The sequence below is a fragment of the Centruroides sculpturatus genome, unplaced genomic scaffold (assembly GCF_000671375.1).
Source record: "Centruroides sculpturatus isolate CEXI.00-Female unplaced genomic scaffold, Cexi_2.0 scaffold1686, whole genome shotgun sequence".
Taxonomy (NCBI): domain Eukaryota; kingdom Metazoa; phylum Arthropoda; class Arachnida; order Scorpiones; family Buthidae; genus Centruroides; species Centruroides sculpturatus.
Window position 1 is genome coordinate 19,392 of NW_019385948.1, and position 12,688 is coordinate 32,079.

At 27.7% G+C, this 12,688-nt stretch overlaps 1 protein-coding gene across 1 annotated transcript in view; it reads left to right on the forward strand.

The window, feature by feature from the left end:
- The first annotated feature begins 917 nt into the window (after positions 1-917).
- LOC111612750 (ganglioside-induced differentiation-associated protein 1-like) overlaps positions 918-12,688 on the forward strand; it is a 33,445-nt gene continuing 21,674 nt past the window's right edge. The window contains exon 1 of the mRNA XM_023353996.1: positions 918-1,070. Within this exon, the coding sequence (XP_023209764.1) occupies positions 984-1,070 (87 nt within the window). The 5' untranslated portion in view covers positions 918-983. The remainder of the gene's footprint in view (positions 1,071-12,688) is intronic.

Consider the following 12,688-nt stretch of genomic DNA (forward strand, 5'->3'; position numbering starts at 1 on the left):
TGGGGAGCTTTCGGCACTGTGGACGCAGAGAACGATGGCTCCGGGGCACGCACCAACACTTGTAGTGATGTCCTCGGTTGACAAGTCGAACCTCGACGATTCTGGACGTGACCTCGGCGATCCTAGAGTGGACGGGTTGGCGAAACCAGTTCCTAGGTCGTCGGAAGAGCCTTCGTTGCGTCTCGGTCGGGAGCACCAAATCCCGACAGGTGAGCACTACACACCAAAACCCAAGACTCCGTAAAGTTCCCGAAAACGCGGTTTTATCAATTTTTCCACCGCGGTCGCCTCTCCATTGGTCTCTCCTCGTCACATGGTGACAATTCGAAACTCCAGGAAGGGCGCGGGAGAGTTCAACGTCGCGTCGGAACACGACTCCTCTCCAACCTCGTTTTCTTCGACTTTACTCTATCTATTGTTTAAAATCTTTTAACAAGACAAAAGGTTCATTGTTTAAATCCGATAAGTTCGTTCTTTCGCACTACGAAACTTGACTCATTTAAAAAGTCGTTAATGGCCTGCTTTCGGACCCCGTTTGGGTCCTCACACACGTACAGTAGTTAATATTCCCTAAAACGAAAGCACGTTCGATCGCTATATTTATGTAACTTTATATATATATATATATATATATATATATATCAGCCAACTTCTGTGGGAGACCTGAGATCGAATCTGAGCCAGCAACTCTCCATGGACTTCTCATGGGCGGTCTAATCCCGATACGTTGAGCCCGATTCTCAATACTGGCACTCCAATGAGAGTTTGGCCGAATCCGCAATGGATATGACTTATTAGTGATACCAAAATAAATAAATAAATAAAATATGTTAAATTTAATACTATATATATATAATTATGATATTTTTACTATAGATTTTTGTTCGGTTAACTGAACTTTTTATATTATTTTTTTATTATTATCGAACATTAAATGTCAGCGCATGCGTTTCAAGGTGTGTTTTTAAAAGGACGAAACAGCAATGGCAGCGGTGGAAGTCGATACTCACTCTAAAGCAGACGAATCTTTGATTCTGTATTATCATCCTGCTTCCTTTTATTCACAGAAGGTAAAATATATTATCAGGATGAAAATGTTTATTTTCCAATAAATCGAATGTGTAAATTAACATAACATAAGTAGCGTATTTTAATTATCAGTTGACTAAAGGGCAATTTTTTTTTTTTTTAAATAATTTATAACGCATTTCATTATTATGCATGTTTATAAACGTCATATGATTTTCTTGTACGTCTATAATAGCAGTTCTTTCTATATACAAAAGTATTATTTATTTAAAATAAAATTTCTTATTTTAAAATTATTTTTTAAACACATTTTTAATGTTAATTAATTTTTTATTAATTTAAGTTTAATTTTTCATAAATTTATTTAAAAGCTATATATAATTATTTCTTGAATAAATAAAATAAATAAAAATTCCAGAATTTATGATTAACAAGAATAAAATTTTATTATAAAAACAATTTTTTTTTTTTGTATATTTAATACTTAATAATAATAATAATAAATTATGTCATCAATGTATATTATTATCACATCATCAATCTAATTTACATTGCTCGTTATTAGGAAAGTAATTTATTGCAATTCGGGCATTGTTAAATTTAAAATTGAATAAATTTTATTTCGACTACATTTTAAAATTATTATTATAAGATGATATATAATTAGCTTGAATAAATGATATCCTGTACCCGTCTTAAACTAAATTAGCAACTGTTTAATTTAAATGTTTTTTATACTCCCAGCAGAATTGCTTTTGGTCTCCAGATTGCAATTTGCCATTATTTTTAAATAACTGTTCTGTTTTGAAACTTTCAATACAGAATAGATGAATCGCTGTATATTTTGATGAAAATGACTTCAATTTCTTAAAATTATAACAAAAATATGTTTTACAGAGCTTATGTTCAATAATAGTTTTTTTAGTATGATTCTTTTGCTTGCATATCTTTTGACAATAGGCTTAATTTTCCAAAAGTATTAGAGAAACTGTTATTCAATATAAGTAGGATCCAACAAAGTAGTTATTTTAAATATTTTCTTAACAGATTACAAGATTAAATAAGAGACAGAATTTCTTCAATATTCTTGAATTAAATTTTAAAATAAGTTAAAAAGTTTTTAAATTTTACAAAATTAACTTTTTTCTTGTTAACATATCATTTCAGCTTGTCTTAGTAAAATATACTGTGTTTTTAACTATTTTAATCAATATAAGATCTTATTTATGGTATAATACTGGTTAAAATATCAGTGTTATTTAGTAATAATGATATAGTAAGTGCAACGTTTATTCTTTTTAATTTCTGCATAAAATTTTTTCTGGTTTTTTTAAAATCCATTTTTCAATTATACAGTAGTTATATGGCAGTAGTATAAAAAGAAAAAAATATTGATAAAAAGTTTTATAAAATCTAGAATTAGCTTTGCATAATATCATTTTTTTGTTTTTATTTAAGAATCTTGCTTTATATCTTTTAAAATTATTTTTTAATTTGTAATAGAAAATTGCCTTAATTTTTAATCTTATGAATCACTTAGATTATAAATAAATTTCTTTGTTTTAGCAAGATTATGTGATGTAATAATCAAAAATTAACTTATTTTACAAATCATCCTAATTACATATCTAGTAGTTAAGAACAATGAGAAGAAAAATTTATGAATTATTGATATTTTACCTAATATGATTGATTTATAAATATATATTTTATAATAAATAATTTTCTAAGCAAAAATCAAATGAATTAATTTAAAAAATTGATCTATTATTGTCACTACATGGCAAATAGTAATACAATGATATTATCACTGTAATATCATTACATTACTATAATGATTAACATTTTTAAGTATGTTGAGGTTTTTTAAGTGATAGAACTTCTTGAAAAATTTTTATTCCTTAGATCCTTTCAAATAAAGTAAAAACAGTCTTAAAAAATTTCATTAGACATTACATAATTGAACAAGTGTGTTATATCTATGCATCATGAAATTTTTTATTTAGCTACTAATGCTTGTTGACTCAACAAATAGTTTTGTTTTCACTTAAACATTTAAAAAAAAAATCTGATAGTTTTAGATAGATATTCTTAAAGTTTGGCACAACACTTAACTATCAGAACTGTTAGTATAAAAATGTGACTATAATTTTCTATGGATGTATTGTGGTATCTTATTACTTGATTGTTAAATGCCAAGTATTACTTGGCATTTAACAATCAAGTAATATATTTAAAAGATAAAAGCTTAAGTAATAATATAAACAATCAAGAATATTGATATAAAGGAAAGCAAATATAGAATGCAATGATATAAATATAAATACAAAAATTAACATGTGACTTGAAGAAAAAAATAGTACCAATGTTCAAAAAATTTGTTTCAGAGAATGGATGTATACCCCAGTTAGCTTTCTTCCAAATATCTACATAAATGCAATGTATATATTTAATATTTTTGTCATTAGAAAAATAAATAAATGAAACTGTAAAAAAGAAATCCTGAAATAAACTTATTCTACAGTAAATGAAATGAATGTATGTTCAAAATCATATTGTAATTTGTTTAAAATGATAGCAGGCTAAATTTGGCATAAACTGAAAGAACTCATTGAATAAGATAATTAACACAGTGCTTAACTCAAGGTATTAAAGACCTTGAGACCACCATGTTTGTAATAATTGTTGTAAATGAATGCCAAAAAATAATTTTATGGGTTATTTTTTCCCCCAATATAGCAATGAATTAAAATTTCCATTTTATTGATTTTACTTGTATTCTTTTATTATATTAATTTTTTAAAATATCTTTACTAGGATATCTCTAACATCCAACTTATACTATAACTTAGGTCAGTCTATAGTTATATTTTAATCTAACATGCTGTTTAAAATACCTTGGTCAACTTGATAAAGAGTAAACAAATTTATATTGAGATTATTTTGGGATTAATAAAATATATTTTATATTTATAATACTTACTACATAATTTGTTTTCATATAAAAATATACATTCTTAAGCATTATAATTCAGTGTAATTTGTTTAAAACTTAAGCATTTCTTAAATTAAAAAAAACATAGAGCTTATTTCAATAGTTTTTAGAAGCTGATGTTTCTGTTATAAATTTGACTTCTAAAACTGTAAATTTTATTTTTGTTTTTTCATTTAAACTGTTGCATATTTTTAAATACATCCCCTTTATTTTATATTTTAAATGAATTTTGTAAGCTAGAAAATATCATCATTGTAAATATTTGAAATTATTTGCATCATTAATAAGAAAGACCTTGATTTTCTTTGTGCTTATTTTAACATAATTGAGTATTAAACCAGCTTTAGTCATACTGTTAATACATTTGAAATACAGTGGGTGATCGGTTAATGAACATAATCCGTTCCAAGACTTTGTTTGCTATCTGAATTGTTCGTTAACCGATTATCGATTTATCATAGGGTTTTACGGGAATTTGATGGAGACCCCAAAAAATAAAAAATATATACTTTTTTACTATGTGTATTTATATGTAATAATAAAAATACATATACTGTATACACAGTCTTGTATTTTTATTAATCATGTTTTTTCCGTTTGTGGGGGTTAAAGAATCTGTCTAATGTCAANTTTTTTACTATGTGTATTTATATGTAATAATAAAAATACATATACTGTATACACAGTCTTGTATTTTTATTAATCATGTTTTTTCCGTTTGTGGGGGTTAAAGAATCTGTCTAATGTCAATTGCTTTTCTCTCTTCAAGATTTTTCAGAAGTAATTAATAGCATTGTAATTGTAGAGATCCCTAAGCCTATTAACCTCAACCTGGTTTGGATGCCATTCTAAGACCGTCGTTCTGAATCATCCCACTTCTTCAAAAAAATGTTTAATAGCAGATATCGATATTAATTCTCTTTTTCAGAAGAAAATATATCTCGCCGAATTTCTTGGTGTTCTTCATTCAAAAGTTCTTGGCGTTCTTCTGTCATCAGATCCGTTTCAGGTTCCATTATGAGCTCTTCAATGTTGTTTATTTCTCAGATGTGATTTTTGTTACTTCTTTAGCTGCTTGAGTCTTCTTGATAATACAGTAACTTTCTTAGATAAGATTGAACTGAGGCCTACTGTAGATCTGTTCAAGCCATACTGCCCAGCAACAACAGACATCAGACCTCTGCCCACTCTCTACTTTTGCTATTTTACTCTTACCTTTTAAAAATAAAAACCAACGCAAAACTTAACAAGTGCTCACTCGACAGTCTCGTGAATACTATAAAAGAATTGTTCTGTCAGAAAAATAAAAAGCTGGAATTACAAGGGAGAGTTTCAAAGTTTGAAGGAATACTATCCGATTGGTATATACCAGGTTGAGCATCGATGTCGACGTCTCCCACACTCCAAAAAGTTTCGAATTGTTGTCTGAAGACAAGGGAAGACCAATCAGTATTCATTATCTTACTTTGCTTCTTGTGTTTGTTCTATGAGGTGTTTGTTATCTGATTTATTCATTAACCGATCACCCACTGTACATCTTTAACTTTTTATTTCAAATTCATTTTCTATATGTGAGTATTAATACATACAACAGATCTATAAGCAGCATTAATTAACAAAAAGATTCAAAATCGGAAATTAAGTATTACATATTTGATTATTTGAAATAATAAAAATATCACATACAGAATATAAAATATTATACAGAAAGTGTTCTTAGTACTTTTGTATTTGTGAGATCAAAGGAGTTTTATAACAATTTTAATCAAAGCTTATAACAACTAGATTTATCTAATCACTTTATATTGTTTTTTAGAATTTACAGTTACATTGAAAATGCCCTATAATGATTGTAATAATTACATTTTTTAGTATTTCTCAAACATTTTCCACTAACCATATTAATTCAAACATAATTTAATAAATTTAAGAAATTTATAAATTAAATGTTTATTAAATGGGTTTTTTAATAATTTCAAAAATATTTTTTATAATTCTAATTTATTTCAAAAAAAAGAGTTTATTAAGGTTTTTCATACTGCTTATATTACAACTTAATGCAATTGCCTCTATTATTAACTGATCTTTTATTTTAATTTTCTATAATATTGCACAATCTCATTTAAATATTTACATTTAAATGTCATAATTTCATCAATATTACAATATGACTTATAATGAAAGGTTTCACATATTTTCATTTAGATAGTAAAATATGCTGTTTTAATGATTGATTTTTAAAGAAAATTAAGTTGTTCTAAAATAAATTAAATTTTACTGAGTTAGTGTTTCCTTGAATTATATTGGAGTTACAAAATTTAAATGTTGGCTAAGTATTCAAAAACATTATTAGAAATTGTTTAAAAATTTTGTATTTATATTGTTAGTTTAATATGCATGTTTTTATAAAGTTAACAATTTATTAATTTTATTCAAAAATTCATAAAATATTTTTGATGATTGCATTTTTTCCTCTGTTAATTCAGATAATTACATGTTAGTAATTTATTACATCAGACTGAATAATTTACTAGTCATCCATGAAGTCATTTACCTGCTAGATTTTTTAATATTAAACATTCATTTAATTGTTATAAACACTACAATATTTAATATGGTGACATATAAATATTTGTAAATAATTCTATTATTTTCTCTAGAATAAATATAATTTAATGTGAAATTTAATGCTAATATTATAATATTAATAGAAAAAGTATTTATATGAAATTATTATATTACAAATTTGTTGAAAAAGAAATAAAATTTAACTGGATACTGTAGCCTATCTATTTCTTTTTAAGACACTATTTATGATGATGATTATGTAAATTTATATTTAAATCAAATCTCTCTTGAAATTTTTATTACTGGTAACTTATATATAAATTGTTAATTTTAAATTTAAAATCCAAAATAATTTAATTGTTCACACTTTTTAAAATTAGCATTCTATCTAAGAATTGTTGAGACTGAAATATAAATATGGATTCCATTTATGTAAATTTTGATTTTGATAATTTTGGAATAAGAAATCTTTAATGCTTCAAACTAACATGTGATGTAATTCAGCATTTTATAAAAAAAAGTACTGAATTACATATTTTTATCATTATTGTAATGTTTTATTTTCATGATATAAAATATTTCAGAAAAATATACTGTAAAATGTAGTTTCAGTTGCTAAAAGTAATCAGGGCTTATAAAAGTTATATACTGGTAAACTATTAAAAAATTATTAAATAACAGAAATAATCAGGGCTTTTTTGCCCTGATTATTTCTGTAATCAGGGCAAAAAATAATCAGAAAACAGAAATAATCAGGGCTTTTTTGCCCTGATTATTTCTGTAATCAGGGCAAAAAATAATCAGAAAACAGAAATAATCAGGGGTTTTTTGCCCTGATTATTTCTGTTATTTAATAAGTTCTCATCTCTCTAACAAAGAATTTATTTTTTTGTTACAGTCAAAACTTTTTAATTTGAACTTTGATTCCAAAAATGTTCAAATTTTCCATTTTTAAATTAATCTTCTAATAAAAAAACAGAAAGCAGAAATAAATACACCAACCTTAATTTGGCCTTGCAGTGTTATATGCACTTTTTATATAAGGAGATAGCATCCTATGTTGGTGCAAGAATTGTATTCAGACATAAACTCCATACATTCAAGTTGCTATGGAATGAGAAGAATCTAGCTGATAGAGACAGTACCAAGGGGTCTATAAAATTATGCTTAAGGATAACAGATTTCATAGGGACCTTGTTTATGTCAGGTCTCCTTCTCCAGTTATGTTCATTGTGATACATACTAGATCTCATGAGCAAGATAGTACAATAAAGCAGACATCAATAACAAAATCTTTTTTATAACACAACTTATTTTTATTTTTCACAACGAACCGGTTCTTTTTATTGGATCCCAACTTTATGACCTTGTATTAATTCAGGTCCGCAGGCGTTGAACAAATTTCAATTACACTATCAAACTTTTCTTTTAGCACACAACATATGAACACGGGACGATCTAACTTACTCTATCTTATAACTAACTTACACTACCTTACAACTAGAAGAAGAGCGAAAGGAATAATGGAAATTAAGACTTAAGGACAGAGAGGAAGAATAGAAAATACCCAGGTTTTCTTTTTTGGATCAATGAATTCTGGGATAAGACATCGTTCCGATTTTTCCTTTTCTTTTCTCCTTCTTTGTTTTTCTTTGCTTGCCATAGACCTTCTTATTTCTCACTCATTTCGGTATTCTACTCAATGTTCACTTTTCTGTAACTTTTCTCCCGAACCCTTTAGCACCTTGCAGTCTCTCTTTGTACTTTCTCTTCTTTCTTTCTTTTTCTCTCTCGAGCACTGCCTTCCACATGCTTTCCTTTCAGGATCTCTCCACCTAAAGGCAGCTATACACGTTAAGTTAATCCTTTGAAACTGCCTGACCTTGAGGAACTTCAGAATTTCCTATCACCCACAAACGAAGAAGAAAAGCTCTCAACAGAGGTGTAGCTAGGGTGGGGCAGCTTGCCCCGGGTGCCACTCGCAGAGGGCGCCAAATGGTTTCCAAGAAAACAAGGTTTGTTTCTGGAGGGGAAGGGGGTGCCAATATAGTATCGTGTCCCGGGCGCCAGTTATGTTCACTATGCCATTGTCTCTCAGTCAGTCAGTTGGCCATGGCATCTGATGACAACATACTGACTGTTCTTGGATGTTTATTGGCAACAAATTCTATTAAAAGTCGCGGGGAAAAAGTATGCATAGAAGTCTATGGTGTAAATAGTAGTAGTAGTGATTTGGGTAGCACTGATCACAAAATTAATTTTTCATACGAATAATTTTTAAAGGAATTATTTCAGATCACAAAATTAATTTTTCAAGAGAAATTTTGGGCTATAGATTCTGTTAAAAAGCATCAATTATCAGCGAAAGATCAATGGCAAGTCGATTTTACTACCAAAAAAATTTATGGATTAAATTTTATAGACGAAAAATAGCTAATTTTAAAATCAACACGTTGTATAGATATTTAATAAATAAGTAACAAATATAATTTAAATAATTATTATATTAAACTATTTCCCTATTTTACTTTGTCTTATTGTTAAAATATTATTTCAAATTGTCGTGTTTTAATTTATTCGGATATTAGAAGAAGAAAAAAAAAAGCAAATATATATTAATAATTGTCAATCACATTTGATATTAGTAGAAATTGTAAACATTATTATGGCAAATTAATTTTATAATTTAATAATTAAAAAGAATTTATTAAACTTTGTCTTATTTTAAGTTGTCATGTTTTAATTTACTTGGATATTAAAACAATAAATTTTTTAAAATGTAAAAGAAAATGATATAGAGTATCAAGATGTTTTATGAAAACGGAAGAAATGAATTGAGAAGTTTTCTAAATATTAAAATTATTTATAATTTTAATTTACTCAAGAAATTTTTGATCCGAAAATAATTTATAACCTGAAAAATTAATTTATTAGGTTATAAATAATAAAAGTTAATAAGGTTATAGAAAATAATTCTTCCAAACATTCATGAGACATTGCAGTGACAGACACGCAGTCTGACACTGCGCCAGGAAAATCAAATGGTTTTTCTATTCTACTCCGGTGGTCGGTACAGTGTGCCAAAACTGTTAAATTTCCCCCCACACACTACCAAGTATTACTTAAAATCAGGCATTCATAGTTACTCCTTTGAGAATTAACTTAACGTGTATGGGCTCCTCTACTCCGGTGGTCGGTACAGTTCTCCAAAACTGTTAAGTTTTCCCCCACACACTATCAGGAATTACTCGAGGTCAGGCATGCATGGTCAATCCTTTGAGGATTAACTTAACGTGTCTAGCCGCCTGACTCCACTCTGACTGTTTTTGCCTCAGGGCTTCACACCCTCTTTTGTTTTTCACATGTTCTCAGAATTGGTAATCTTACCCCCCCACAGGAGAAGGATTAAGAAGGAACATTCTAGAAAGAATTTTAGAACAAAGAGACAGGAAAGAACTTAAAACTAAATCAAAGAAAAATTAATATATACAAAATATACAATGATATATGGCCTACGGCCGCACTCCCTTATGCAATGCCTTCTGTAAAGAAGATATAGTAAAAAAGACAGACCACTACCCTAGCTGTATAAGCAAGCGACAATGAGGTTAAGCTAGAACTCTTAACAAGCCATCCTGATAAAAAAGACACTGCGTACTGCAATTTAGAAGTGCTGGAAATATTTAAAGTGTACTTTCTAGAGCTATCCATTAACTTTAAAGAAGAAAAACAGATCTCCTGCATATTTTGACCATACTGTTATCTGTGGGCTATGACCCATGTGTTGTAACTAAAGTATATTCAATAAATGGAATGCAACAGCACCATGGTTCCCATTTCACGCTTTCCTATCATTCCTTACTTTTCTTCCCTCTTCTCACTTCCTCTAAAACTCTTCATCTCTCCTTTTCAAAGGCTATGCTGTAAGGTTCAGCCTTTTAAACATATATCATATCATATGGCAGGCCATATTTGACCGATTGTTATAAAAGGCAGAATGTAGACTAAATAAACACATCACATTGGATATTTAAGAAAAATTTGAATTTGTGAAATATATAATATATTACTGATTCATTGTATTTTAAAGATGATTTAGAATTGATAGCATTTACCATAATTTTGTCAAAAGTGAACATACAGTATTAAAATGGAAACATTGAAATGTATACAAAATCAAGCAAAGACACCATAATATTGAATTTAATAGTATATAAATGATATATTAAAAATTCTAGTTTTATATAAAAAAATTCTAAAGTGGTTACAAAAAGTATTCAGTTACAAACAGTTTTGATATTGATTTAGCAAACAGAATACCATAAATGGAATAGAACTGTTTTACACTTATTTACAAATTCAGGAAGGGAAAAAATTGGAGTAATATTGCCTAATGTAAACATTTTTGGATATATATATATATATTCTACAACATAGACAAGAATAAAAAAAGTATAAAATATTTTATTATAATAATTACAATATTTCAGACTTTTGAGTTAATAATATGCAATAAAATTAAATAATCATTCCAATAAAAAGTAGTTAAGAAATTCTATTGACTTTCATAGATCAATAACTAGGGTTGCCATCTGTTTGGAATTTTAGTTATTTTTAAAAAATTGTTTAGAAAATGAAAACTGTTGAGAAATGTTCTGAAAAATGAATGAGTAGTTATGTTTTAGCTTGTCCCTTTTTCTTCATGACAAGTTGGCACTCCAAATTGTAATCTAAATTATTTTCATTCTCACTAGGTTAAATTTTTTCCTCCCTCTCTTTCTGCCCGGTGGACACTAAAAAGGCCTGTTTTAATTGTATTCATTGTGAGTTTGATCAGGTTCATCTAGAGGTGGCAGAGTGGTGAGAGACATGGCAGATTGTCCATGAAAAATTCCTGAGGGTATTCATTTGGATTTGATCCCAGAATCCCACTGTGATAGAATGGAACCTTAACTGCATCAGCCATCTGGCTTTAGAAGGAAGATTTTATTTCGCTCATCACCATTTTCAAATTGGTATTTTTTTTTTTTAAAGAATACTTGGAATTTCTTACTCTGAAAGTTGGCAACCTTATCCACAGTGAATGTACTAGTAGAAATTTTTATTGTTTCAATTAGTTTTTACGTTTTAGTAGAAATCAATAAAGCACTATTAGAATTTTCTATCAGTTTTAATTCGTTCCTATTTTTTCCCCCATTATACCAGATTTGGTTGCATTTAGACTGCTAAATATATCTGTAAACAATAATGAATAGGTGTACTTTAATTGTTATCCCCAGTAAAATAGATAAAATATAAAATAAAAATAATCTCTTGCTATTCCTTGTTTCCTTAAATATATTTAATTATTGACACTTTTTATAAGTTAAAAAAATTGCAATATTTTAATTTGTTTAATCTGTTTTATGTCAGAAAAGCAAAGTAGTAAACAGAATATGGTAAAACAAAGATTTTTGAAGAAAATTTTATGTGAAAGTCCATGAACAATTTTAATTCATAGAAGTAAAAAATTATGCTTCATAAATGACATTGTTTTATAAAAGTATCCATTAATATATAAAAAAAATCTGAAAGCAAACTTTACTAGTTATGAATTAAATTTAAACTAGTTAAATTTTTCTTTTATTAAAAAAAATGAGCCATAAACAATGAAGAAATTAAGTTTCTGCAAGTCTTTTACAAATGATAAAGCTACTTTTATGTAATAATATATACCAGTAGACCCCCCTATAACACTGTTGATAATTCCGTATTATATGAATTCCATGTTGTACGAGTCACTTAGATTTTACAAATACGTGTGTCGGGCTGTGAACGGCTCACGTATTTGTAAAATCTAAGTGACTCGTACAACATGGAATTCATATAATACAGAATTATCAACAGTGTTATACGGTGGTCTACTGTAATACAAAACAGTGGTGGATTTCTGCACTGCCTGGAGCCTCATAAATCAAGGGGGCTTCAAAATTCAGCTCTCAAAAAAAAATTATTTTAATTAATTATTAGTTTTTTCATAATAAAAATAATTAATAATTTAGCACTATTCCCTAAATTAAATTACCCTTAATTATTTACCAAACAATAGTGAAATCT